Source organism: Suricata suricatta, chromosome 2 (genome assembly GCF_006229205.1).
Source record: "Suricata suricatta isolate VVHF042 chromosome 2, meerkat_22Aug2017_6uvM2_HiC, whole genome shotgun sequence".
In the NCBI taxonomy this organism is placed as follows: domain Eukaryota; kingdom Metazoa; phylum Chordata; class Mammalia; order Carnivora; family Herpestidae; genus Suricata; species Suricata suricatta.
The window spans coordinates 62,592,266-62,618,323 of NC_043701.1; the positions used below are offsets into that span (position 1 = coordinate 62,592,266).

At 40.0% G+C, this 26,058-nt stretch overlaps 2 protein-coding genes across 4 annotated transcripts in view; one reads left to right on the forward strand and one right to left on the reverse strand.

Annotated features, from left to right (window-relative positions):
- Positions 1–1,778, forward strand: part of EFCAB10 (EF-hand calcium binding domain 10) — a 14,080-nt gene extending 12,302 nt beyond the window's left edge. Inside the window, exons 2-4 of one of the 2 annotated variants that reach the window (XM_029927487.1) lie at positions 208–372; positions 482–569; positions 1,700–1,778. In XM_029927487.1, coding sequence (XP_029783347.1) covers positions 208–372; positions 482–569; positions 1,700–1,736 — 290 coding nt within the window. In that variant the 3' untranslated portion in view covers positions 1,737–1,778. The remainder of the gene's footprint in view (positions 1–207; positions 373–481; positions 570–1,699) is intronic. The other variant, XM_029927493.1, reaches the window with a different exon arrangement.
- Positions 1,779–1,863: 85 nt separating this feature from the next.
- Positions 1,864–26,058, reverse strand: part of RINT1 (RAD50 interactor 1) — a 31,081-nt gene continuing 6,886 nt past the window's right edge. The window contains exons 4-15 of one of the 2 annotated variants that reach the window (XM_029927465.1): positions 22,854–23,095; positions 19,160–19,333; positions 18,911–19,060; positions 18,172–18,328; positions 15,496–15,606; positions 15,171–15,396; positions 14,518–14,655; positions 12,026–12,225; positions 7,535–7,749; positions 3,185–3,365; positions 2,990–3,108; positions 1,864–2,077 (exon numbers count right to left, since the gene is read on the reverse strand). In XM_029927465.1, coding sequence (XP_029783325.1) covers positions 1,885–2,077; positions 2,990–3,108; positions 3,185–3,365; positions 7,535–7,749; positions 12,026–12,225; positions 14,518–14,655; positions 15,171–15,396; positions 15,496–15,606; positions 18,172–18,328; positions 18,911–19,060; positions 19,160–19,333; positions 22,854–23,095 — 2,106 coding nt within the window. In that variant the 3' untranslated portion in view covers positions 1,864–1,884. Of the gene's footprint in view, positions 2,078–2,989; positions 3,109–3,184; positions 3,366–7,534; positions 7,750–12,025; positions 12,226–14,517; positions 14,656–15,170; positions 15,397–15,495; positions 15,607–18,171; positions 18,329–18,910; positions 19,061–19,159; positions 19,334–22,853; positions 23,096–26,058 lie in introns of those variants that run through there. The other variant, XM_029927474.1, reaches the window with a different exon arrangement.

Below are 26,058 nucleotides of genomic sequence, written 5' to 3' on the forward strand. Positions count from 1 at the left end.
GGGGGAACCCTGGTCCATCACTGCAGTAGAACACTTATATACATAATTAATTGTTCAATGTCTTACTTTTCTTACAAGCAAGGCCTGTGTCCCCGGTGTCTAGTACAGTACCTTGAACATAGTTACTTAACAATTGTTAAATGACTGTTTCCATTTGTGATTTATCTTAATTTTATATTGGAAAGAATCGGAACTCCTCTTTTACAGAAAAACCAAGAGAGTATTTAATATCTATATTGGAACGACTGAGAATTGCCAAAATCACAGGTGTGGGTTTTCCTTTCTTTATGGATAATTCTAACATTGTGTCAATGTTTGAGATGCTGGACACTTCGAATAAAGGCAGCATATCATTCGTGCAGTACAAAGAAGGTCAGTATCATCTACCAATTAAAGCACGGGTTTCTGGTCTCCATCACTTTCCCTAGCTGAAAATAACTCTGGCTTCGTAAATTTTTTTCTTCTCATTCTGATTTTACAGCCCTAAAAACCTTGGGTCTGTTGACTGCAGATGAAGTTTTAAAAGATGATGGACATGCAATAACTCTGGATAAATTCAGACATGAAGTGTAAGTTTATTTTTACATGACTGATATTTAAATAATATGGCATGACTTTGAAGTACAATGAAAACAATTTAAAACCTAAGTTCCTACCTTGTGACAGAAATATTTCATTCCCTTGAAACTTTCAGCTACCTAGAAAGCGAGGAGTGACTGTAAAGTGTCAAGCCTAGAGGGAGCAGTGGGAGAAAGTGCTGGAATTAGGAAGTTTTGGGGGGCAGCTTTCAAGGGGAAAAGCCCAGCAATTCTCAAAGAATGATGTAAAAAGGGCCCCCCCATAAGTAAAAAAAATAATAAAGAAATAGGATAGGTTGCAAGCCAGCCTGACAATTTTATTTTTTTTTAAGTAGGCTCCATGCCCAGTATGGGGCTCAAACTCACAACCCTGAGGTCAAGAGTTGCATGCTCTATGAACAGAGCCATCCAGGGGCCCTATGACAATTGTAGATTTGAGGTATTACAGCTTGAAAAGTACTAACTAAATGCTGAATCAGAAAAAAAAATTGGAATAACATTCAATAGTTGTAGAAGGTCTCTAACCAATGTAATTCAATTTGCTAAAATGTTTTGTTCTCTGAGGGTTTATTAATTAACAAATTGGTATGTAACAGTCCAAAGCCAAGGAAAAGTCGAAGAAAAAAGAAAGGTTAAGATTCCCACATCATTATCAATTACATAATATTAAACAAAAACTGTTTAATTCTCATCCGTGCCCCGGGGAAAAACTGAAATGCAGTGCCCTGGCCTGTGTTTTATCCAGACGAAAAGGCTGCCCATTGTCCTGGAATGGAATTAGGAAGGCTTTTAAATGTAAGGACATTTGTGGAATCTGAGAGCAATTCTATTTTAGTCACCACCTCATAATGTTTTCTTAGAGGAAAGACAGTAAATTTCCAAACCAGATACAGGAACTTCAATTAAGAACATACATTCTAAAGTGATATTTTAGAAATGTATTTGCTGTGTTTGATTATCTACAACAGTCTCCCTTAATTACCACAGGAAATTGAAAATTGCTTGTAATTTATTATCTCTACTCTGTGTCTTGTTCAACAGACATACTTAGCATTTATATTTGTAAATGGAATTACTCGGAGTTTTCATGACTTCTGAGTTTTCTGTTTTTGTTTTCTTAGGAACAAGAGGACGGAGGAAATATGGACAGCGTTTTAATATGCCATAAGTCCAAGATCATAAATGATTGTATAAAGTTTTCAACTGTCTAGTTTCATTAACTCAACCTCATCACATAACTTGAAATCCAATTGGCTTCCTCTTTATTAAAAACAAAAAGAAAAACTCCAAAACAAGAAAAGATGCTTTATTTTCCTGTATTAGGCCAGTTTGTCCTCAAATTAAGTAGAATCTCAACATCTTGTTGAGCCAGCTTGTAAATTCCAACTTCATTTAAGGCCTCCGTGGCAGGAGGCTGCCCGGAGGCTGACTGCAGGACGTCCTTCAGAAGGAGGGCAGAGCCAATGTTCAGATTCAAAACAATGCAGGCTTCCTTGACGCTGTTTAAGGAAAAACAAAAAAGAAGGCAGGAGGGAAATGAGATATCCATTATCTGTATCATCATATTATCCCACAGTATTTTCATTTTCAGAAACTAAACAGCTTTCCTGCACTGCCAATCCACATCCCTCTCTAAAGAGTATTTATGGATTTATTATTTTAACTTTAGACTATGTGTACAGGGTTTCTATTTCGTTATATCACTATAATGTGACAGGATCACTGTTTTCCATATGTGCCTGTTACTTTCCAAAAGGTAATACTGACACTACGTAATAGCCCATTAAATGTAGCTAAGACTTTAGTAGATCACAATGTGGGGAGAGAAACTAAAAAACAGAAAAAGATTCAGATCCCTTACTAAAATTAACAAAAATCATCTTTCATTTTATAAAACCTTTAAAGGGAATACTTCATAATCTCAAACTCCCTCCCCCCAATAATTTAAATCTCAAAACAACAATTTCTAAAACTACTTTGAAGCATTTTTCTTACATACATTTATGGTTATGGTTAGAACCAAAATCAACACTAAATATGTAAGAAAACAACTTTCTTCATGCCTGGCCTACTATTAGGTACCGGGCATATTTTTAATTTCTTCTATTTATTGAATGTGGTACAACTGAACTTGCCTTCATTTTCTATCTGTCTTTCCAGTAACAGGCAGATAGAAGCATGAAACCAAATGCTGGAAACAAAGCCCAGCTCATAACTTAGACCCAGTTCTGATAAATTGGGGGGGTGGGGGTAATACAGGTCCCACCTTGAATTATCTGGGTCCTCGCTGAATGTTTTCAGTTTTTAGCTGATGCCCTATTTATCCCCCCAAACATCGGTGGGCCCCTACGGCTGTGAAAAGAGGAAGCTTCCTCCTGTACATAACAGTCACTGGCAAAGTCCGAGCTTACTGTTTGAAGTAATTTTCCGGTCTCTTGCAGTAGCGGGAGAACAGGGGGAACAGGTTCCGAGTCATATCAAACTGAAGCTGGGCTGCCCCGCCCTCATTGAAGTGATTGGCGAGGATGATCTGAAATGACGGAAGGACAGCGGGTGTCACGCTTGCTGCGCCCGTTGGCCCTGGAACGTCGTCCACCATTCCTTACCTCCTGGTAGATGTGCACGTCCAGCTTCTCGACGAGCATCTGCCAGAAGACTGCAAACAAGGAGAAGCAAAGCTGCTCCTCCAGCTGGAGCAGGCGGTCCCGCACGGTGAGCAGGAGCGGGCAGGCCGAGCTGGACAGGGACATCACCGCCTGCTCAGACTGCGACGGCAGCGACAGCCACCTGCGAGACACAAAGACGGCAGCATGTTCAGTTGGACTAAGGAGTCTTCAAAACCTTGTACTTTTAAAGATGTAACAAATCGTTTTAAATGTGGGGGAGTGCACTGTCCCGGGGCATCTTGGATAAGAGGAAAATGTACAGCCCGACATTAAAAGCTGTTGCAGAAAATAAATACATTTAGACTTTAGCTCTCAATTAAATATTCCCTTATTTAATGAGGAAGATACTTATATTTTTAATATGACTTACTGAAATAACTATAAAATGTAATGTGTATTAGCATTTAAGGCATCAGGTTATTTATGCTCTGAGTTTTGGTGTAATACCAGGGACTAAGAACACTTGCCAATGTTTGACAAACAGTGACGGGGAATGTGCTGGAGCAGACGGGCACTGCCCATTCTCACAGAGTACACAGGGTGGCGACAGTAACAGAGACATCTGAATCACGACAGTGGATGCGGCATACAAGGCAGGCATGCAGAGTGCTGCCGGAGCGCCAGGCCACTGGCCCCACCTCCCAGACCAGGTCTCTACTCACAGCTGCATCTCAAGGTGAAATTAGGCTCAGTTCATTCTGATTAAGGAGGTCTGAACAGGGGTGCCTGGTGCTCGGCTGGTTGAGTGTCTAACTCTTGATTTCAGCTCAGGTCATGATCTCTGGGTTTGTGGGTTTGAGCCCCACATTGGGTTCTGTGCAGAGCCTGCTTGGGATTCTCTCTCTCTGCCCACCCCTCTTCTGTCTCTCTTGATAAATAAATAAACTGAATAAATGTATGAATATATTTTAGAAAGCTTTCTATCAAAACCAGTTAAAACTTTGTAGAGCAAAAGGTCAAACTCTGCTATCTAGACACCTTGGGAATTTGCATTATCATCTTTCCATTTTTTTTAAGTTTTTAATCACTGATATTCATCACCAAGTCCGCTCCTTAATCCCCATCACCTATTTTACCCATCCCTCCATCCAGCTCCCCTCTGGTGACCATCAGTTTGTTCTTTGTAGTTAAGTGTCTGTTTCTTGGTTTGCCTCCCTCTCGTTTCCTTTGTTCATTTGTTGTGTTTCTTAAATTCCAGATGTGAATGATATCATATAGTATTTGTTTTTCTCTGACTTATTTTGCTTAGCATTATACTCTCTAGCTCCATCCCTGTTGTTGCAAATGGCAAGGTTTCCTTTTTTTCCCTTTTATGGCTGAATAACATTCCATTGTATATATAGACATCTACTTTATCCATTGATCTATCAGTGGATACTTGGGCTGCTTCCAGATCTTGGCTCTTGTAAATAATGCTGCTATAAACATAGGGATGCATGTATTCCTTTGAATTAGTGTTTTCGTATTCTTTGGGTAAATACACAGTAGTGCGATTCCTGAACTGTGGAGTAGTTCTATTTGTAACTTTTGAGGAACCTCCATACTGTCTTCTAAGTGGGTGCACCAGTTTGCATTTTTACCAAAAGCGTACAAGAGTTCCTTTTACTCTACATCCTCACCAACACCTGTTGTTTCCTCTGTGTGTGTGTGTGTGTGTGTGTGTATGTGTGTGTTTTAAGTTTATTTATTTATTTGTTTATTTATTTTGAGAGAGAGCAAGTGAGAGAGCAGGAGGAGCAGAAAAAGGAGAGAGAGGGAATCCAAAGCAGGCCCCTCACTGTCAGTGCAGAGCCTAATGCACCTGAACTCACAAAACTGTGAGATCAGGACTTGAGCTGAAACCAAAAGACAGATGTTTAACCGACTGAGCCTCCCAGGTGCCACATGTTTCTCATGTTTTTGATTTTACCATTCAGACAAGTATGAGGTGATATCTCACTGTGGTTTTGATTTGCACTTCACTGATGTTACGTAATGATGAGCATCTTTTCATGTGTCTGTTGGCCATCTGGATGTCTTCTTTGGAGAAGTGTCCGTTCATATCTTCTCACTTTTAAATTTTTCTTTTGTTTTATTTATTTTTCATACAGAGAGAGACAGAGCATGAGAGGGGGAGGGGCAGAGAGAGAAGGAGACACAGAACCGGAAGCAGGCTCCAGGCTCTGAGCTAGCTGTCAGCACAGAGCCCGATGCGGGGCTCGAACCCAGGAACGTGAGATCTGACCTGAGCCGAAGCCAGAGGCTTAACCGACTGAGCCACCCAGGCGCCCCATATCTTCTCACTTTTAATTGGATTATTTGTTTTTTGGGATGTAAGTTATAGCAGTTCTTTGTCTATTTTGGATACTGACCCTTCATCAAATATGTCATTTGCAAACATCTTCTTCCACTCAGTAGATTGCATTTAGTTTTGTTGGTTGTTTTCTTTGCTGTGCAGAAGCTTTTTATTTTATGTAGTCCCACTAGTTTTTGCTTTTTGTTGTTGTTGTTTGCTTTCGTTTCCCTTGCCTCGGGGGACCTATCTAGAAAAAAGTTGCAATGATCACTGTCAGACAAATTACTGCCTGTACTCTTTTCTAAGGTTTTTATGGTTTCAGGTCTCATTTTTAGGTCCTTAATCCATTTTGAATGTATTTCTGTGTATGGTGTAAGAAAGTGGTCCAGTTTTCCCAACACCATTTGTTGAAGAGACTGCCTTTTTCCCATGAGATACTCTTTCCTGCTTCGTCAAAGATTAGCTGACCAAATAGCAGGTTTATTCTGGGTTTTCTATTCTGTTCTGTTGATCTATGTGTCTATTTTTGTGCCAGTACCACACTGTCTTGATCCCTACAGCTTTGTAAAACAGCGTGAAGTGTAGAATTGTGATGCCTCCAGCTTTTCTTTTCTTTTTCAAGATTGCTTTGGCTATTCAGGGTCCTTTGTAGTTTCATCCACATTTGAGGAATGTTTGCTCTACTTCTGTGAAAAATGTTGTTGGTGTTTTGGTAAAGATGGCATTAAATGTGTAGATTGCTTTGGGTAGTATGGACATTTTAGCAATATTTGTTCTTCCAGTCCATGAGCGTGGACTGTCTTTCCACTTCTTGGTGTCTTCAGTTTCTTCCATCAGTATTTTGTAGTTTTCTGAATATACTTCTTTCACTTCTTTCGTTAATTTTATTCCCAGGTATCATATTATTTTTGGTGCAGTTGTAAACGGGATTGTTTTCTTAATTTCTCTTTCTGCTGCTTCATATTGGTGTATAGAGATGCAACAGATTTTTGTATGTTGTGTATCCTGTGACTTTACTGAATTCATTCAGTTTTAGCAGTTTTTTTGGTGGAGTCATTTGGGTTTTCTATATATGGGATCATGTCATCTGCAAACAGCAGAAGTTTGACTTCTTCCTTTCGGATCTGGAGGCCTTTTTATTTCTTTTTGTTGTCTGATTGCTGTGGCAGGGACTTCTAGCACTGTGTGGAATGAAAGTGAGAGTGGACATCCCTGTCCTGTTCCTGACCTCAGGGGGGCTCTCAGTTTTATCCCCATTGAGGATAATATTGGCTGTGTGTTTTTCACATATGGCCTTTATTATGTTCCCTTTAAACCTACTTTGTTGGGGCGCCTGAGTGGCTCAGTCGGTTAAGCATTTGGCTTCAGCTCAGGTCATGATCTCATGGTTTGTGGGTCTGAGCCCCGCGTAGGGCTCTGTGCTGACAGCTAGCTCAGCCTAGAGCTTGCTTCGGATTCTGTGTCTTCCTCTCTCTCTGACTCTCCCTTGCTTGCACTGTTTCTCTCTGTATCTCAAAAATAAATAAAAAACATTAAAAAAATTTTTAAACCTACTTTGTTGAGGATTTGTTGTCATGAATGAATGCTGTACTTTGTCAAATGCTCTTTTTGTACCTATTGAAAAGATCACATTGTCCTCTCCTTTCTCTTCTATTGATGTGTCGTATCACCCTGATTGATTTATGACAACAAACCACCCTTGCAACCCAGGAATAGATCTCACTTGACTGTGGTGAATGATTCTTTTAATGGATTGTTGGGATTTGGTTTGCTAGTATCTCGTTGAGGATTTTTGCGTCCATGTTCATCAGGGATATTGGCCTGAAGTTCTCTTTTGTTGTGGAGTCTTGGTCTAGTTTTGAAATCTGGGTAATGCTGGCCTCAGAATGAATTTGGAAGTGTTCCTTCCTCTTCTATGTTTTGGAATAATCTGAGAAATATAGGTATTTATCATCTTTCAACTTTTAGCAAACTGGATCTGAAAGTTGAGTCGTAAGAAAATACGAAGGACTTACCTTTCTTTTTTATATAATTTTGCAGCATCTTTAACTTCTCTAAAAACGTGGTCTACTTGGCGGGCCAACATGTCATGCTTTAGGCGCTCCAGCAGGTGAATCATGTCATCAAAGACAGAACTCTCCAGGGAGGCCAGCTGTCCCAGCTGCAGTTTGCTGAGGCCGTTGTTCTCTGCAAAGACGTCCAGTGCTGCCTGCTGGAGCTGCAGGAAGAACTGAAAGCAGAAGTATATTAACCTGGTCAGTAAGATACTTCCTCTCAGGAGCATGAAATATAATTCAGGTCCGACAACTCGTTTAAAGTATACAATTCATTGGCTTTTAGTGTATGTTCACAATTGTGCATCTAACGCCAGCATCAGTCTTAGAATGTTTTCATTACTCCGAAACGATTCCCCACACTTAACCGCCATCTCCCAGTCCCCTCCCCGCACTCTCCCACCATGGCAGCTACTTGTCTTTCTGTGTCCGTCGATTTGCCTCTTCTAGATGTTTCATATAAATGGAATCATATAATTTTTGGGTTCTTTATGCATGGCTTCTTTCACTAAGTAGTTTTTCAAGGTTCATCTGTGTTGTAATATGTATCAGTACTTAATTTCTTTTAATTGCTTAATAATATTCCATTATACGGCTGCACCATATTTTATTTAGCCATTCATCAGTTGACAGTTGGGTTCTCTCCAGTCTCTGTCTATTATGATAATCCTGCTGTGAACATTTGTGTGTAAGTTGTTGGTGTGGACATATGGCTTCACTTCTCCTGGGTACACTTGGGAGTAGAACTGCTGGGTCAAATGGTAGTTCCGTGTGTAGCTATTTGAGCACCTGCACACTGTTTCCTGCAGTGACCACACCATCTTACATTCCTACCAGTGTGTGGGAGGGTTGCAGTTTCTCTATCTCTGCACTAGTGACTGTTGTTAGGTCTTTTTTATTATAGCCATCTTAGTTTTATTTAGTGGTGTCTCACTATGATTTTAATTTGCATTTCCCTGATGGCTGATTTCTTTAAGTAATCATTTTCTCTGAACACAGACTGAGAGTTGTAGTAAGCAGATTTATGAGAGTTAAGAGAATTAAAATGTCATTTTTACAGTGGCATTTTAGGTAGAATTTGTATTACTTTCTCTCCCCTACAGAAAAAATAATGCTGTGGATAATTAGCAAAGGATTAAAAGCAACCCAAATGTCCATTAATAGGAGACAGGATATGGCTACAATAGTGATTGTTCAGGGATGGACATATGAAAGGCCACACTGGTATTTTCTGCTCAACCTGTAGGACAAGAGGCATTGGTCCTTTCAGTGCCTGGACAATGGGAACCTGGAGCTGCCTGGGAATGAGGCAGAAGGGAACAAGTCCAGGGCAGCCATGCCTACTGCTTTCAGTTACTCAAATTCCTCACCGACTCACCCCACGCCCCAGCCCACCCAGGCCAGCATGAGTCCAGCTTCTGTCACCTACAGCTGAAAATTCCTGACTCTCAGTGGCTGGGTGCGTCTGGCTAGGTGCAATCTGGCAGTGCACGGACAGCTTAGTATAGAATCTAAATGAATGGAAGGTGAGCTCTGTCCACTCTTCCTTTTTCACTATCTAGACAAGAGCATTAATGATTTTTATTTTAAGCGTTCACAAGCTGAAAGACCATGAAGATGGGTAAATAACTTCTGATACCAAACAGGATTTGTAAAGGACAAAAAATTCATTCATGATTTGAAGAGCTACTCTAAATTTGGTTGTTCTTCTGTTGACAGAAGGACCCAGTTAATTCAGCATCACATTACAAATTTCCTTAGGACAGGGATGATAGCCAATTCATCTTCGTTAACAGACTGTGGCACCAAGTAAAGTAGTTAATGATTTTCCACAAATAATTCGTTGAAGCTAAAAATCTGGCTTCAAATGAGTCTCTTATTAGATCATCTGGCACAAGAATCAGGAATGACAATTTGTTTTAGGACAAAGCTTAGCAGAAAATGGAGCGATGTGGGGGCTGAGTGAAAAAGTACTTACTAAAATGAGGAAAACAACACATAAACGTACACAATGTGAACTGTGTAGCATACGCAATAGAAAATAGCCCACACAGTCTAATCAAGTGACCTTATAAAACAGAAATGCATTGGTCAGGACACTCTACATTATATTCATTTTATGAAATAATTATTTTGTGTCTTCTTTTCCTTGCTTAGCAGAATGAGGCTATGCATGTGAATCTTAGCTAACATTTTCATAGAAAAAAAGGCTTTAAATACTTAGTTAAGTCCTAGCCAGAGTCCAGAATATAAACTATGTTTATCAGGTTTTAATCTTGTTTTTATCTGTTACTACATTCATTTTTGTTTCCTATTTTTTAAATTTATTACCCTGTACTTAAGATAAAGATTCTTTTGTTCTTTCACAGTAAAGGAATACATTTTCTTCTATATAATGCATTAGCAGTATATAGTTTTTTGTCAGAAATTCATAATTTAAAATACATTATTTTTAAGAAAAACTTTAAAAAATAACAAATTATATATGCTTATATTTATAGATTAAATGTATATGTATTACGCATTACACATTTATTGCATATATTAGATATTATAATTATATATGTGTATATCATATATATTCATATATGTATATATTCTTATTATGTTTTCCAGACTCTCCCCCTAACCCAGACATTGAATATTTTTAAATGCCTATGTTTGATTATATTTCATTTCTGCTTTTTTGTTTATTCCATTAAGATTTGACAATATATAGCCATTTTAATTTACCTTGTTTATCTCTGCAACTCATCTGAACACACTAAAAAATTATGTTTTCTAGTATACTATGAACTTACCAATCCTTAGTTAATCTTTCTAATCATTTTACACCAGGATTTTTCAATTCCTACTTTACCGCATTTAAAAAGTGGTATTGTTGTCTTTAGTTAACATTATAATTGTTTTGTGGTTTTATTTTCCTATTTTCATTTCAGGACACAATCATATAATACTTTACATTTATAATGTACCTCAGTACAGTTTGGTTTTTTACAATTTAATATATATTTCACTGCTTTATGATCAAGTAAATTTCCTGTTAATACTTTGTCATGAAACCTACTTCATGGAACACACTGATGAAACCCAAGCTGATTTCTGTGTCCATACAGATAATCATGGAATAGTGATTCCAAACCCAAGGGCAGCCTGTCCAAGAGTTCCTGGAGATCCTCTGAGACCATTCTAATATCTAAACATCCAAAGGAATTAATCTCTGTTAAGATTTTAAAGGCTAATTAAGTTTCTTCATTTTTGGCTAGAAATACATATTGGAAAATCTGGTTAGCAAAAAGCCTTGACAGCCAGTATATTCCTTGGATGAACAAAAAGAATAAACAGAAATTACTATTTAATCATTATATTTAGGCAGGCTAAATCTGTCAACACATAGAATGTGTGTGGAGAAAGGAAAGATACTTGGAGGCAAAGGCCTTATAGTACTTGCTAACCAGACCCAAGATTTTGATTTTTTGATTTATTTAAGACACCTCCCACTATAAGAAATTAGTTTTCTTGGGTGGTGTGATAATGGTATTGTGGTTAAGGGGTGTTGTTTTTTTTTTAAGGAATTCTTTAGAGATACATTTTGAAATATTTATCATGAAATATATCTTAATATCTTCAAAATAACCAAGTGTGGGAGGTGGAGAAGAGGCTTAAATGAAACACAACTGGCATAAGAAGCTGGGTGACAGACACATGGGAGTTCACTTTATTACTCCATTTACTCATGTTTTGAAGGCATTCAAAAGATATCAAATGTTATTATTTTTATTATTTTTATTTTACTTCTTTATGTAATCTTTACCCCAGTGTGGGGCGTGAACACATGATCCTGAGACCAACAGTTGCAAGCTTTACCAAGTGAGCCAGCCAATGCCCCACAAATGTTATTATTTTATCTTCCTTAAAGTCCTGGATTTTATTGATTTTGAAACCATTACTCAATCTTAGCTTTCTGAGATGGCACTTACCATACATGAATATTTCCCAAGTATGAAGTCTAAATAAAGAGGAAAAAAGTTCATTCTATAGACAACTATTTCAGGAGAGGTTGGCTTTCTTTTCCAATGATTAAACTACTGGGATTATGTAGCCATTTGCAAATTGAGAAAAAAAAGTAATTTAATCATGCCCCCTAAATTTGCCCTAATTATTACTCTACTAACGTCTAATTTCTGCTTGCTGTAAATTCAACATTTCAAAAGGTAAAACTGTTAAAATTACTAACAAAAAACTGTTGAACTAAAACTGTTAAAAGTAAGTCTATGATTTAATAAAAAAGCACATTAACGGGGCACCTGGCTGGCTCAGTCAAAAAAGCATGCGACTCTTGATCTCCAGGTTGTGAGTTCAAGTCTCACATTGTGGTAGAGATTAGTTTTAAAAAATAGTAAATAAACTTAAAATATATATATTAAAATAAGTAAAAGTGCATTAACTTACAACATTGTCAGCCCAGTCTGCTAGTACTGTGGAGATATAGTTCACGGCATTGAGAATTGCACAGTATCGAAAGCCAAGGGAAGCTCTAGTTTCTTCTTTCATCACCTGAGTTAACCGTATCCTGAAGTCATCTACTAAGTCCTTCTGTAATTCCAGAAACTGTAGCTTTCTAGAAGCTGTGGGAAGATTTTTATATCTGTCTGTGGAGAAAGATTTAATAAGACATGAAGGTTTTGGTTCTGCCCATGACACAGTTACAGGTTTTATTGACATGCTTTGGTACCTTTATAAAAAAAAAAAAAAATCAATTGGACTTCCAAGTACGAATCTATTTCTAAACTTTACAAGGGTGCAGGTTTCACAAGTATATGTACTTGTCAAAACTCACTGAACTGTATACTCGATTTATGTTTTTCACTGTATATAAATTACAGCTCAATTTTTTAAAGTCTATTTTTGAGAGAGAGAGAGAGAGAGAGAGAGAGAGAACGCTCAAATGGGGGAGAGGAAGAGAGAGAGGGAGACACAAGCTTTCAGAGCTGAAGCAGGCTCCAGGCTCTGAGCTGTCAACACAGAGCCCGACGCAGGGCTTGAATTTACAAACTGCAAGATCATAATCTGAGCCAAAGTTGGATGCTTAACTGACTGAGCCCCCCAGGTACCCCACAGTTCAATTTTTTAAAGGCATAGATGGTCCCTGATTTATTATGGTTCAACTTAAGATTTTTCAAGTTTATGATGCTACAAATGCTATACACATTTATAGAAATTACTTTGAATATTTTATTTAGATCTTTTCTCAGACTGGCAATATGGCTTACAAGCGTCTCATGATCCTGGGCAGCAGGAGGGCACCAGAGCTCCATCAGCCACGGGATCATGAGGGTCAACAACCGATGCACTTACAGCCATTCTGTCCTCACACAACTATTCTGTTTTCCACTGTCAGTATAGGATTCAATAACTTACATGGGATATTCAACACTTTATTATAACGTAGGCTTTGTAAGGGCCTCTGGGTGGCTCAGTTAGTTAAGCATCTGACTTCACTTAGGTGATCTCACAGTCCGTGGGTTTGAGCCCCTCGGCTAGTTCTGTGCTGACAGCTCAGATTCTGTTTCAGATTCTGTGTCTCCCTCTCTCTCTCCCCCTACCCTACTTGCATGCACATGCACACACACTCTCTCTCTAAGATAAACATTAAAGAAAAAAAGTTTTAAATAAAGTAGGCTTTGTGTTCAGATGATTTTGCCCAACTGTCATCTAATTTGAATGTCATGAGCTCCTGCAAGGTAAGCTATGTTCGCTGTGACATTCAGTAGGTTAGGTGTGTTAAATGCATTTTTGAATTAAAATATTTAACTTAGGGTGCCTTCATCAGGATGTAGCCCCACTGTAAGTCACAGATTTGTACGATAAGGGTTTGGAGTAATGGTGGGGTTCAGAGATGGGTCCTGTCTCCCTGCTTTTATAACATAAAATCCCCCTTTTGCACCAAAGATGTCTTCAAGAATTCTTTCTTGGCCGTCAACTCCAAACCCCACCATCACCCCAAAACCTCATCATGTGTATACAAAAATCACCCCCTTTCAGGGCACCTGAAAAGGACATTGCCTTTTAGGGCTCAGTTGGTTAAGTGTCCATCTGACTCTTGATTTCAGCTCAGATCCTGATATCACCACTTATAAGATCGAGCCCTGCATCAGGCTCTGTGCTGACAGCGTGGAGCTGGCTTGGGATTCTCTCTGTCTCTGTCTCTCTCTCTGCTCCTCCCCAGAAAAAAATAAATAAAAATAAAACTTAAAACAATCATCCCATTTCTTCAACAAAAAAAAAAGACTTCTTTTTTAAAGGAAGGAGAAACTATGATAGGTTAGAAGACTTATACACTTAAGAATTTACAGGTGAAATGATAAAATGTCTGAAATGTTCTTTAAAGTACTCTAGGAGAAAAAAACAGAAGTGATCATTATTTTAAACTTTTGTAACAGATACCTGAGGCTTCCTTGTATTATATTACTTTTGTGTATGTTTGAAATTTTCCCAAACAAAAAGTTTTAAAAAGCATGAGTTTTGGGGCGTCTGCATGGCTCAGTTGCTGGGGCTTCTGACTTTGGCTCAGGTCATGATCTCACAGTTCGTGGGTTCAAGCCCTGCATTGGGCTCTGTGCTAACAGCTCAGAGCCTGGAGCCTGCTTCAGATTCTGTGTCTCCCTCTCTCTCTCTGCCCCTCCCCAGATCATACTGTCTCTCTCTGCCTCTCAAAAATTAATAAAATGTTTTAAAAAATTTAAAAAGCATGAGTTTTTCAGCTCAGGTCATTATCTCACAGTTAGTGAGTTCAAGCCCCAGACTTTGAGTCCTCTGTCCCCATCTCTCTCCGCCCCTACACCATTCATTCTTTCTCTCTCTCTCCTTCACTCCCTCCCTCTCAAAAAAAAAAAAAAAATGTTACCTCAAACAAAGGTGTATCATGAAAGACTTGCACTTACCAGTTATAACCAAGAGTAGTGTCATGAAAGTTTCTGCACAGTCTGGAACTTTCATCTCGTCCACATCAGTGATGTCCTTATATTGGGATATCCAAGCAGCTTCCGATGAAAGCATTGAGTCCATTTTCTGAAGAGCAACTGATATGCAGAAAAAGGAAATATGTCAATTAAGTAGCTACAGTCATTCTTAATTTTCAGCACAAGTTTTTAGGAAGGATGGATTTTCTGTAAAAAGAAAAAAAATCCACAACTTCTTACCAGGTGCACTATACTTAACATGCTCTGCGTTAGGGTTGAATAAGAAACCCTACTTCTCCCTACCACCCCTACCCCAAATCTTCAAAATAGTTATGCCGACTAGACAAGCTACATCCTACAGATTCTGTGAAGAACAGAAGTGCTGTGGTAAATCTATGAAACAGTTAGCTGTGTCCTGTGCTGGCTTGACTCTTGCACTCTAGAAACGTGGACGGCGCAAGTGCAGGAAAACCTGAAGTTCGATGGGAAGGAAACAAGGCAACCTGGCAAACCCTGACCAAGAAAAATTCAAATGATGCGAGTTTTTACCCAGAGCTGGTGGAGAAAAACACCAAAAGTTAATATACACAAAAGGAGATAATATGCTCTCCACTCGATGGCTACAGAGCACTTACATTTCCTCTCCACGGTCAACCACCTCTGAAAACAGGTGTCCTCTGACAGAATATGCATACAGTTGGCAAAAGTGCCGGGATAGCCGTAGACACTGTGCAGCTCCCTTTCAAACAGGAGCACCTCATCCACCAGATGACAGAAGAGACTGTCGTCGTAGAGCAGACATGGGATGTCTGCAGCTAACTTCTCCAGAACGAGCATCATGAGGCCCCGGGAAAACTCAAGCTGAAAGAAAAACGGAAGCAGGAGGTAAGGGAAGTGACAGGCGGTGGGCGGACACACACAACCCTAAAGCCGGGACAAGCTAAGGACAGAGTTTCTTACCCGTGCGTTGACCGAAGGGCCCACTTTGTCTAATATTGGCTGAATCTTCTCATCCAGAAACTGAGTGTGATTCCCAATCCACATAAGTACCTGAGCCAAGTACCATTCAGGCTAAGGAAGGAAGTTGAAGTAGTCTGAATTCTGAAGTCATTCTGACCAGAAAGTTACAATTAAATGGTTCCATTTCATTGTACACACATAGCACTTCCCCGAATTAGCTGAAGATGCCTATATAAGAACACAATTTCTGCTCTGAACGTTAACCAGATGTTTCCCAGTGTGCTCCCAACAAATTCCCAAATGTGGCATAAGTCTGTAAACTCATAAATTTACAATACCATATATACTTAAAACAGCTCTTTGGAAGTCTATAAAACAACGAGCATTACGAAGAACTGAGGCCCTTTAAATTGTTTTTTTGTTTTTCTGGGTTTTTTTGGTAAATCACATTCCAAAATAACTTTTAAACCTGATTTTCTTCTGGTTTGTCTTTTCAAAAGGTAAAGTAAGAAAAAAAATACCTTAAAACAGGTAAAATCATAGAAAAGTAAATGTAAATAGATAGCTTTTTAAATTGTCCCTAGAGATGATTCTATAAACTTTCCACGTTTTGTTGGACAAGCATTCAAAAACATTTACGGAGTGGTAAATCCCTGTTATGTGCTAGATGCTTAAAATACAAAAATGAGACTGGGGCGTCTCTAACCTCGGGGGGGCTGTGTAGTCTAGGCTTGATGACAGAGTGGAAATGTACTGTAGAAAGGAATTAACAAGGGGCACTTGGGTGGCTCAGTTGCTTAAGCGTCTGACTTCAGCTCAGGCCATGATCTTGGGGTTCATGAGTTCGAGCCCCATGTCAGGCTCTGTGCTGACAGCTTGGATCCTGGAGCCTGCTTTGGATTCTGGGTCTCCCTCTCTCTCTGCCCTTCCCCTGCTCTCTCTCTCTGTCTCAAAAATAATTTTAAAAATAATTTAAAAAAGAAAGGAATCAATGTAACTCACAATTTTCTAACCTCAAATTCTTACAGCCTCTCTACAGCTATAGGTTTATGGCCTTGTCTCACTACTTACTAATTGGTTCTATTTTTTTTTTTTTTACCAACACCCCATCCAAAAAAGGAGGAGACGCATAAAGTACAACAGAATAAACTGAATTTAAGGCCCAGAAATCCAATTGCCACTCTATTTCTTTCTGTGCAAACATAACTGCCTATCCCTTGACCCCTTTAAAATTCTATAAAGCCTATAAACTCATTTATAAATGCCACATACAATGCCTGGGGTAGACCTGGTTCAATAACATTTAATTCAAAGCACGGAAATGAACCACTCTGCTATCTGCACTGCATTAAATATAGCAAAGCTCCAGGATAAACAAGGTAGTCTCCACCTCCTGGCAACAGAGTTCTAATTCTCAGTAAATTCAATAAAATTTCATTAAAAACAAATGCCTGATCATTTTTCAGGTCAAATTACAGAAAAATCTCAAGAATATCTCCAATGTAGGGGCTCCTGGGTGGTTCAGTGGGTTGAGTGTCCTACTCTTCATTTTGGCTCAGCTCAACCAGAGTCCTGGGATGGAGACTGGTATTGGGCTCCTCGCTGAACATGGAGCCACTTAAGATTCTCTCTCTCTCTCCCTCCCTGTCCCTCCCCACTTACCTCTCTCTCTCTCTCTGAAAAAAAAAAAATACAAAAAAGAATATCTCCAACATACATGGCTGCAATCCCTCAACTAAAATCCTGGTGAGGGGCGCCTGGATGGCTCAGTCGGTTAAGCGTCGGCTTCGGCTCAGGTCATGATCGCACGTTCGTGTGTTCGAGCCCCGCGTCAGGCTCTGTGCTGACGGCTCGGAGCCTGGAGCCTGGAGCCTGCTTCAGACTCTGTGGCTCCCTCTCTCTCTGCCCCTCCCTGCTCATGCTCTGCCTCTCTCTGTCTCAAAAATAAATAAAACACTAAAAAAAAAAAAAAAAAAAAATTTAAAATGCTGGTGAGAAGGTGAGAATTTCCTCAAAGCCATTCCCATTATTCTTTACTTTCTTGTACAGCCACAAATCATTTAATGTTTAAAAAATTTTTTAAGCTTTTCATTTATTTTTAAATGTTTATCCATTTTTGAGAGACAGAGAGCGTGCGAGCGGGGAATGGGCAGAGAGAGGGGGAGACAGAGAATTCCAAGCATCCATACTGATGCAGGGCTCAGACTGTGAGATGATTACCTGAGCCCCAACCAAGTGGCGGACGCCCAACCAGAGCCACCCAGGCGCCCCAGCCACAGATCATGTTAGCATCAGCACTCTGTTCAAGAGCGAATCCTCGACTATCTTTGCAACTTTCACATCTCTCTCTCTGATATATTTATAAGCCTGAAGGAGCAATTCGCACAGTGAAACACATGGAGCCAGTTGTCAGAAGTGCCCCAACAAATGCCACAGCACCCCCAAGGGGCAGCTTGAGACACTGCTCAAGCTGCTAATGAGTAAGTGGAGTCCCACAGCATATCAATACACGTCCCGAAATAGCTCTATTAAGGGCAAGGACAAAACAGGAATTTAGCTCTTTAGAGAAAAAAGAAATATGAACAGGATTGGATTTTAACTTAAACCAGAAAAAGTACTGGGACACTTAAGTGCTGCTATTAATAAGAACCAAAGACAAGGGTTGGCAAAGCACACCTTGCTTATAACATTAGTTTGTCGGTTCCCTCGGAAGTGATACCTGAACCTCTTCTGAAGGGGAGTCAGCATAATCTGGATGGGCAGGATGACTGACGGGGATGCAGGAAGACAGTATTTTTCCGGAAGTTGTTTTGGCTCAGTGAGTAATTCATCTCTGATATAGTCAAGTCAAGGAAAAAGAAGTATACATACAGATATATATGGATATATCCACGTATATACGTACACATGTATGTATGTGCATATATACACAATATAGTTTCCTAACAAATGTGTAAGATACTAAGTAAAATTAATTATAAAACGGATAATTTTATATTGCATATGATTTCAGTAAAAAGGTCATGGAAAATGTTACTAGAATCAATCTGTCCTTCCTAAAATAAAAAACAGTAGTGAGGAAGGAAACACATTCAAGGAATTCCTTTATTAACACTAGATTACTAAGCTTTCCTCCCAATTGCCCATTTTTTCTGTCGTCCCAGGAGACCTACATGTGATATAAATGTGGGTCAGTCGTATATTTCAGACCGACTCCGTTCCCCCCAACATGTGCTTCCCTCTGAAGGGAACAATCCAGCACTCCATAGGTATACACAGATCAAGTCCAAACCTAGTACTACCGTTTGGCTTCTTGGCCACTTTCAAAAAGTTTTACTCTCTAGCCACAAATCCACCCTAGGAAAAAAAAAAAAAAAAAAGCAATTTTAATAAGTTTTATGTCCAAGCAAGATACGAGGTTTGCAGTTTCAGAAGCTGACAAAACAGTGTCTCCAGGCTACTGTGTATCTCAGGGGCGCTGGCTGGACGACTCAGGCCAGCAGTTTGAGCCTGAGGGGGTGTGATGAAAGGCCAATGCAGCTGGGCTAAAACTTCCTCAAAGTCACTGTAACAGAACAAATAACACATGTATTTCAGTGAAATACAGTGGTCACCAAATATCCATCCGAAAGCAGCTACCACGAAATATGGGGGAGTTCCTTACCTTGTAAGCTTGTCCTTGAGAATCTTATGCCAGAATTTAACGGTGGCTCTCATGAAAGCAAGGAGATGAGTGCAAGATGATTCCTGGAGCTTGATGTTAAGTTCTGCCATAGACACGAGAGTGGAGGCCGCCTCTGGAACATTATTGGTCATCAGGTATTGCTGAATGTTATCGCTGCAAAATGAGGCAGAGCCAACTTCAAAGAGTGTCTCTTCAAAATCATTCCAAGTGCAGAAAACGGTATCTCCCTCCTGTGGTGTATAAGGTTCCACGCAAGAAAGAAGCAAGCAGCCAGAAGTGGCTTTTTTTTTTTTTTTTTTTACCAATGTGGCCAAAGCTTAACATTTTTCTAGGAAAGCCAGAAATCAAGATTTTCATGTAAAATCAGTTAATCAGATCCTTTGAAACAAGCCAAATAAAAGATGTCTTCAGAACAAATGTATCCGTGAGCTACCATTTTTGTTTATCTGGCTTCATGGAGCAAAATATTTTATTTAAAAAGGAGATGTTGTGTGTCAACTATACTTGAATAAAAAAATAAAATAAGGAAAAGTGAAAATGAAATGATTCTTTTGATAAATATAATATATCCCATAGCTCAGACCATCTAAGAATAAGGAACACCATGTAACCTTGTCAGTATTAGGAGTCGCCCCCTGCAGGAAACCTGAGTCATGAGCTGCATCACCCAGGTGCTGGGTTACCCATTGCAAGAAGACCCGTGTGCTGGGTCTCGGGTCCCCCATTTGGTGTATGTTCCTGGGGCACACACGGTGTCCTTCTTAGGGACAGGAACATGTACCCCACCCTGCCAAGCTCCACTAGCAACTAGCATTTCCCCCTCTCCTCCTCTGAGGCCTGCTTGTGTTTTCCAGGGTCCCGGCTTCAGGGCTCAGCAAGGATACTGTGAGTTCATGTGTCTGTGTTATTCTATTCTGGTCAGCCCTTGTGGCCACTCCTTACTCCCATCTCTCATTTTTCTTTCTTCTCTTTCTCTAATCATTTTTATTAAGATTTCCAACCAGTTTTGACTTTTATAGCTACTACCAGAATTGAAAGCACTCTCCCCCCACCCTCCCATTGGGTGTCAAGAAATCCATCATTTCTGCATTTAAAGCACCAGTAGGTTTTTTTACGGGCTTGTTCTTTTTACTCTTTTTTAAGTTTATTTATTTGTTTTCAGAGCACACACATGCATGGGGGGAGGGGAAGGTCAGAGAGAGAGGGAGAGGGAGAGAGAGGGAGAGAGAGAACCCCAAGCAGGTTCCACACTGTCAGCCTAGAGCCTGACTCGGGATTGGAACCTGTGAACTGTGAGATCATGACCTGGGCTGAAATCAAAAGTCGGATGCTCGGCTGACTGAGTCACCCCGGTGCCCCATTTATGGGTGTGTTCTGATGGTCAGCCAGCATGCACACTGCCTGCTCCCGTGGAAGGTCCTTCCTTCCCTGTGCATTGTGGCAAAACCTTCTCACTGATGTCCTACTTCAAGGGAACACGAATCCAAACCAGGTGTTGCATTATGTTAAAAGGAGGACTACTAGGTTTAAGAAATGTACAAATGTTAGGAAACACTGTGAAATGTACAAGTAAGCACAGATAAGGGAGTACTGCTTTCCAAGATACATGAACTAGCCCACAACACAGAACCATGAATGTCACTCAGAGCACAGAATAAGCTAGAGAACCAGGGTTCGTGCACAACGACACCGCAATACTGTGGTATTCAAGACACAGAGTTAATAAAAGACGCTAGTTCTGGGGAAAAAACCACTTTTTTAAAAGAGAAAGTGCTATGGAATAAAAAGCAGGTTAACGTCAGAGAGAAATTAGATGAGGAAAATCTCAAAAACCCAAAGGAAGACAGAAATAGAGGATTTATCATGTCTAAAGGAAAGAACGTGTTATTAAAGAGAAATAGCTGTGCTCTATTTGATTATGAACTCGATTCCTACTTCTCATATGATGCCCAGGGCAAATTTCTCTTAAATAATCCCAGCACCAGAAAAAGGCTATCCATAACCATAGTCCTATGTTAATTAATCTATTTCTTTGGCTACTACAAGAGTGAGGCTTTTAAACAATTTATTCTACTTAATAAGGTTATTAACATTGCTCCTTATTTGGTATTTTCTTCCAGAGGGGCAAGGAAGAATGAAGTAAAAAGAAGCAAAATTTATTTTTAAAAAATTCTTTTAATGTTTTATTTATTTTTTGATATAGAGAGAGAGACCGAGCATGAGAAGGGGAGGGGCAGAGAGAAAAGGAGACACAGAACCAGAAGCAGGCTCCAGGCTCTGAGCTAGCTGTCAGCACAGAGCCCAACGCGGAGCTCGAACCCACGAATGTGAGATCTGACCTGAGCCAAAGTCAGAGGCTTAACTGACTGAGCCACTCAGGCGCCCCCAAAGAAGCAAGATTTAAAAATCTCTTCACCACAAATAATTTATCTAAACAAGGAGATGGTCTAAAAGGCTTCAGTTGATTTCTGGAATCACTGGTAACATGACAATCTTAGGTGTATCATTTTTTTCTGTAAATGTAAAACTCATATATGAAAAGCAAAGATGTCACACTACACTGATAAGTAAAATTCTGTAAAATTTCTGGAAACATACAGTAGAAAGTGATACTGTATTACTCTTTGGAAGACATAACATAGAATATATTAACTGTGATACACTTACAATGGGACATTAAGACTCTTTGATGACTTTTCTTCTTCAAGTCTTCCAGACAACATGAATGGTTGCTGGCAGCTTTGGGCAAGAGGAGTTACAACAAAGCAGGATGGAACTGTGCAGTTTGGAGGGGCTGGGGGACTATATCAAAAACCAAATAATTTTGCCAATCCAGGCAGAAATGTTAATTTAGCTTGTTTGACAGCCAATACCAGGGGCGCCTGGGTGGCTCAGTTAAGCGTCCGACTTTGGCTCAGGTCATGACCTCATGTTCAGGGGTTCGAGCCCCACGGCAGGCTCTGTGCTGACAGCTAGCTCAGAGCCTGGAGCCTGTTTCAGATTCTGTGTCTCCCTCTCTCTCTCTCTGATCCTCGCCTGCTTGTGCTGTCTCTCCCTGTCTCTCAAAAATAAAATAAATAAATAAAATAAAAATGTTTAAAAAGCCAATACCAGACACTCACAGTTAACACTAGTGATACCTATTCAATTCAGAAAGATGTGTGTACTTTCCCTCCCTCTACCCACACACAGCAAAATTCTGTTACTTATTTAAGAATACTGTGTATCTCTTGTTAGAGGACTCCCATTGAAAGACACTCAAACTTTAGAGAGAGCAATCCATTTTATAATTCAAACTTTAGAGAAAGCAATCCATCTTATTACGTGACCCTGTCAAGAAGTAAATGTACAGAATATTACCATGTTGAAATGTTGCTTTATTAATTTGGTTTTATAAATAATAGTTTCATCTTGTGTTCACCATACAACTATAGGACTTAAATTTTTACTTAGTAATACTTTCTTTCAAATGCAAATTAAGCTCCCTGAAAAGTTTATGTTCATTCACAAAAAAGGAAAAGAATCATTATCATAATGCTATTTTCATAACAACTGGTAAAATTACATTATTATAATCTTTAATTAACTCAATTATTTAATGGCATGCATGCACTTGCTAAGACAGAGCCTCAGAGGAAAATAATAATTATGAGAACAAAGAAGCCCTTTTTACCTGAGTTCTTCAATTTGTGAAATCCATTTAAGGTAAGCAAGATGGCGCTCAATCTCTTCAATTTGGTTCATCATGGCTCCCAGATCTTCCATCCAGGGCTGTGCGGTCAGCAAATGGCTGTTGATGGAACTGAAAAGATGAGTTTCTTGCTCCAGAAACTGATTAAGGAATTGCTTTGATTCTTCTGCATTTTTTAAGGCACTCTGTATTCTTTTAGGGATTTCTGATGAAATTGTAAGTACCTGGTTGTAACAAAAATAAAAACAGCACCAATCAGATAAAATTTTCACAACCGTTTTTAATGTTTATTTATTTTTGAGAGAGAGAGAGAAAGCACCATGGGGAGAGGTGGAGAGGAGAGACAGAGGATTGATAAGTGGGTTCTGAGCTGTCAGCACAGAGCTGGACGTGGGTTTCAAACCCATGAACTGTGAGATCATGACCTGAGAAGTTGGATGCTTAACTGAGCCACCCAGGCGCCCCTAGTAGTAACCTTGTTAATTAGATTATCACCTTCAAAATACATGTTTGTCCTAATAGAATTGAAAATTGTCAATTATAAGCTTCAAAAGAAAGGTGTGATTTCTACCTCCCATTCCAACCAAACCTAAACACAAAACGCTGTATGTGGAGATGTGTGGGGAACAGCAGATCACCCCAGTAAGCACCTCTGAATCTTTCATGAGGCGCAGCCCGTTCAGAGGGGCGAGCCAGAGAATACTTTTATGCTTTCTCTACCAAACATTTCCATTAAAAAACAAATGAAGTTCTGATTCTAAAAGTCTGACTATCTGTGTTTTGCAAAAGTTACCCAGGTGATTCTGATAGAGGACCAGAGTGAGAAGCACTGACTTGGGAAGGTGACATCCAGGTAATGACTTTAGGGGTCATTTACTAATTCTTCTTTTAGTATATGGAAAAAACATACACAAATATTAGGTATCAATATGATATAAAGACTATTAGAGGAATTTCAGTTTAATCAAGACTGATTAAAGACTTTGTATGCGGCTCTGTGTGAGGAACAGTCAGATAAGACATGGTATCTGCCCTTAAGCTCAGTTCGTATGGGAGAGAAATGTAAGCAAATAACTACTGCATTATGGGATTGACAATAAAAGAGAGATGCTAGGCAAAACAGTGTTCGAAGGTAATGCTTCCCAAACCTGAACGTACACAGGCACCGCCTAGAGAGCTGGCGTAATGCAGATGTGAGTCAGTCAGGCCCCGAGTAGGGCCTGGCATTCTGCATTTCTTGATAATAAAGTGCTGAGATGCAAGGCACTTGTGCTTGCATGACTCCTGCAAAGACCTTTGCAGGGCGGGTGGGAATATTCTGGGAACTTTGGAAGGAAAGGGCATTCCGGGCAAAACGAACAGCTTAGTCACGTGAGAGAACAGCAAAGAGCTGAGTAAGAAACAGAGTACAGTTCACGAACACACAGAAAGAAGAGATGACCCTAGGGGCGTCTGGGTGGCTCAGCTGAATATGACTCTGGCTCAGGTCATATCTCACCATTTGAGGGTTCAAGCCCCACATTTGTGCTGACAGCTCAGAGCCTAGAGCCTGCTTTGGATTCTGTGTCTTCCTCTCTCTGTCTGCTCCTCCCCTGCTAGTCCTCTGTCTCCCTCTGTCTCTCAAATAAAAATTTAAAAAAATTAAAAAATATTAAAAAAAAAAAAAAGAAGAGACAAGCCTAGGTTGGTAGGGAGAGGTGAGATCAGAGAAGTATCTTGTGCCTTAGAAGGATGTAGACTTTTTCCAACAGGCACTGGGAAGCTATTAAGAATTTTTGATAAGGGAATCATCCGATTAGATTTATGATTTAGAAAGTCATGTGATAGGGGCAGCTGGCTGGCTCAGTTGGGGGAGCATGAGACTAGTGATGTACGGGTTGTAAGTTCAAGTCCTGTGTCAGGTGTAGGGATTACTTAAAAACGAAAAAATCCGGAAAAAAAAAAAGAGTAACATGATAAACAATTATGTTTATTCTCATATTGTTTGTAGTAATAAAAAGTGGAAACAGTGAAAATGTCCACCAGTCAGGGCCTGGTTAAATAAACTACGTACAACCATAGTTGAATACCATAAAACCATTCGAAAAGAGCTATATACATTGATAGGAAAGCAAGTTGTATATGACATTAATTATAAAAAGTTAAGCCATGCATATTTAAAATACACACATGCTTACATATACAGAATAGATTTTAACTACATCATATGTATTGCTTATTTACACATATTATCATTTCTGTAAAGGATAAAAACGAGCAACGGTTACTGTGGGGATGGAGGGGAAGGAAGCAGAAGATGGGCAAACCGCCATCAAGTGTGCGAGAGGCTGCAGCCCTGAACTGGGTGAACTGGGTGGCGGCAGAGACAAGAACGGGGCGGAGGTCAGATGTCCTGGAGACGGGGTAGAGGAGGCAGGATGATGGGCAATCTAGGAAGGTTCCTAGGCTTCAGGCCCGGGAGACAGGCAGATAGTGACGCCACTTTTCAGGAAAGAGGAGCATTTGAAGACAGAGCAGTCCAGTCTCGGACATGCTGAACTTAAGTTCAGTTAGGGGCTTGGGCACAAGCTCCCAGCATCATCCGGGAAATAAGCCTGGCTGGAAAGTGGAGACAGACATGAAGAAAGAGGACTTGTTGAGGAAGCCTAACAGTAAGAGGAAGGGACTAGCACCCACTATGAGATGAGGGGAGGGTGTTTTGTTTGTTTGGGTTTTAAAGAAAAGATGTGCCTGGCTAAGGAGCAGAGGAGGAAACTATGAAAGCGTGAAGCGAGATCACTCCAAGGGCAGGTAGGATCTGAGGCATGAGGACGATCTTGGACGGATCTTTGGCTGAATTAAGAAGTAGAAATGGTTGCAAAGAAGTTTTGTGGAATGTGGGGTAGCCTGTTCAATAGATTCATGCTAAGCAGCCTTAATTTTTTCTTTTTAGGAAGACGGAATGGCCAGATGGGGTAGGTATCCAGGGGAGGATTTGTAAGAACAAGTGAGGGGAGGGGCAGAGGAGCCGACCTTCCCAGGAAGGAGCCCTGGAGACCACACATCAGGGCTGGCATCCATCCACTCAGCCTGTGACTTCCTCAGAGACAGCCCGCTGCGGCTTGCCCGCGGGCGTGGATGAGGGGGGTGGGGCTGGGCGATGCTTGGGAGAACAGGGTAGAAGTGGTAGAAAGACATAGGACGGCTA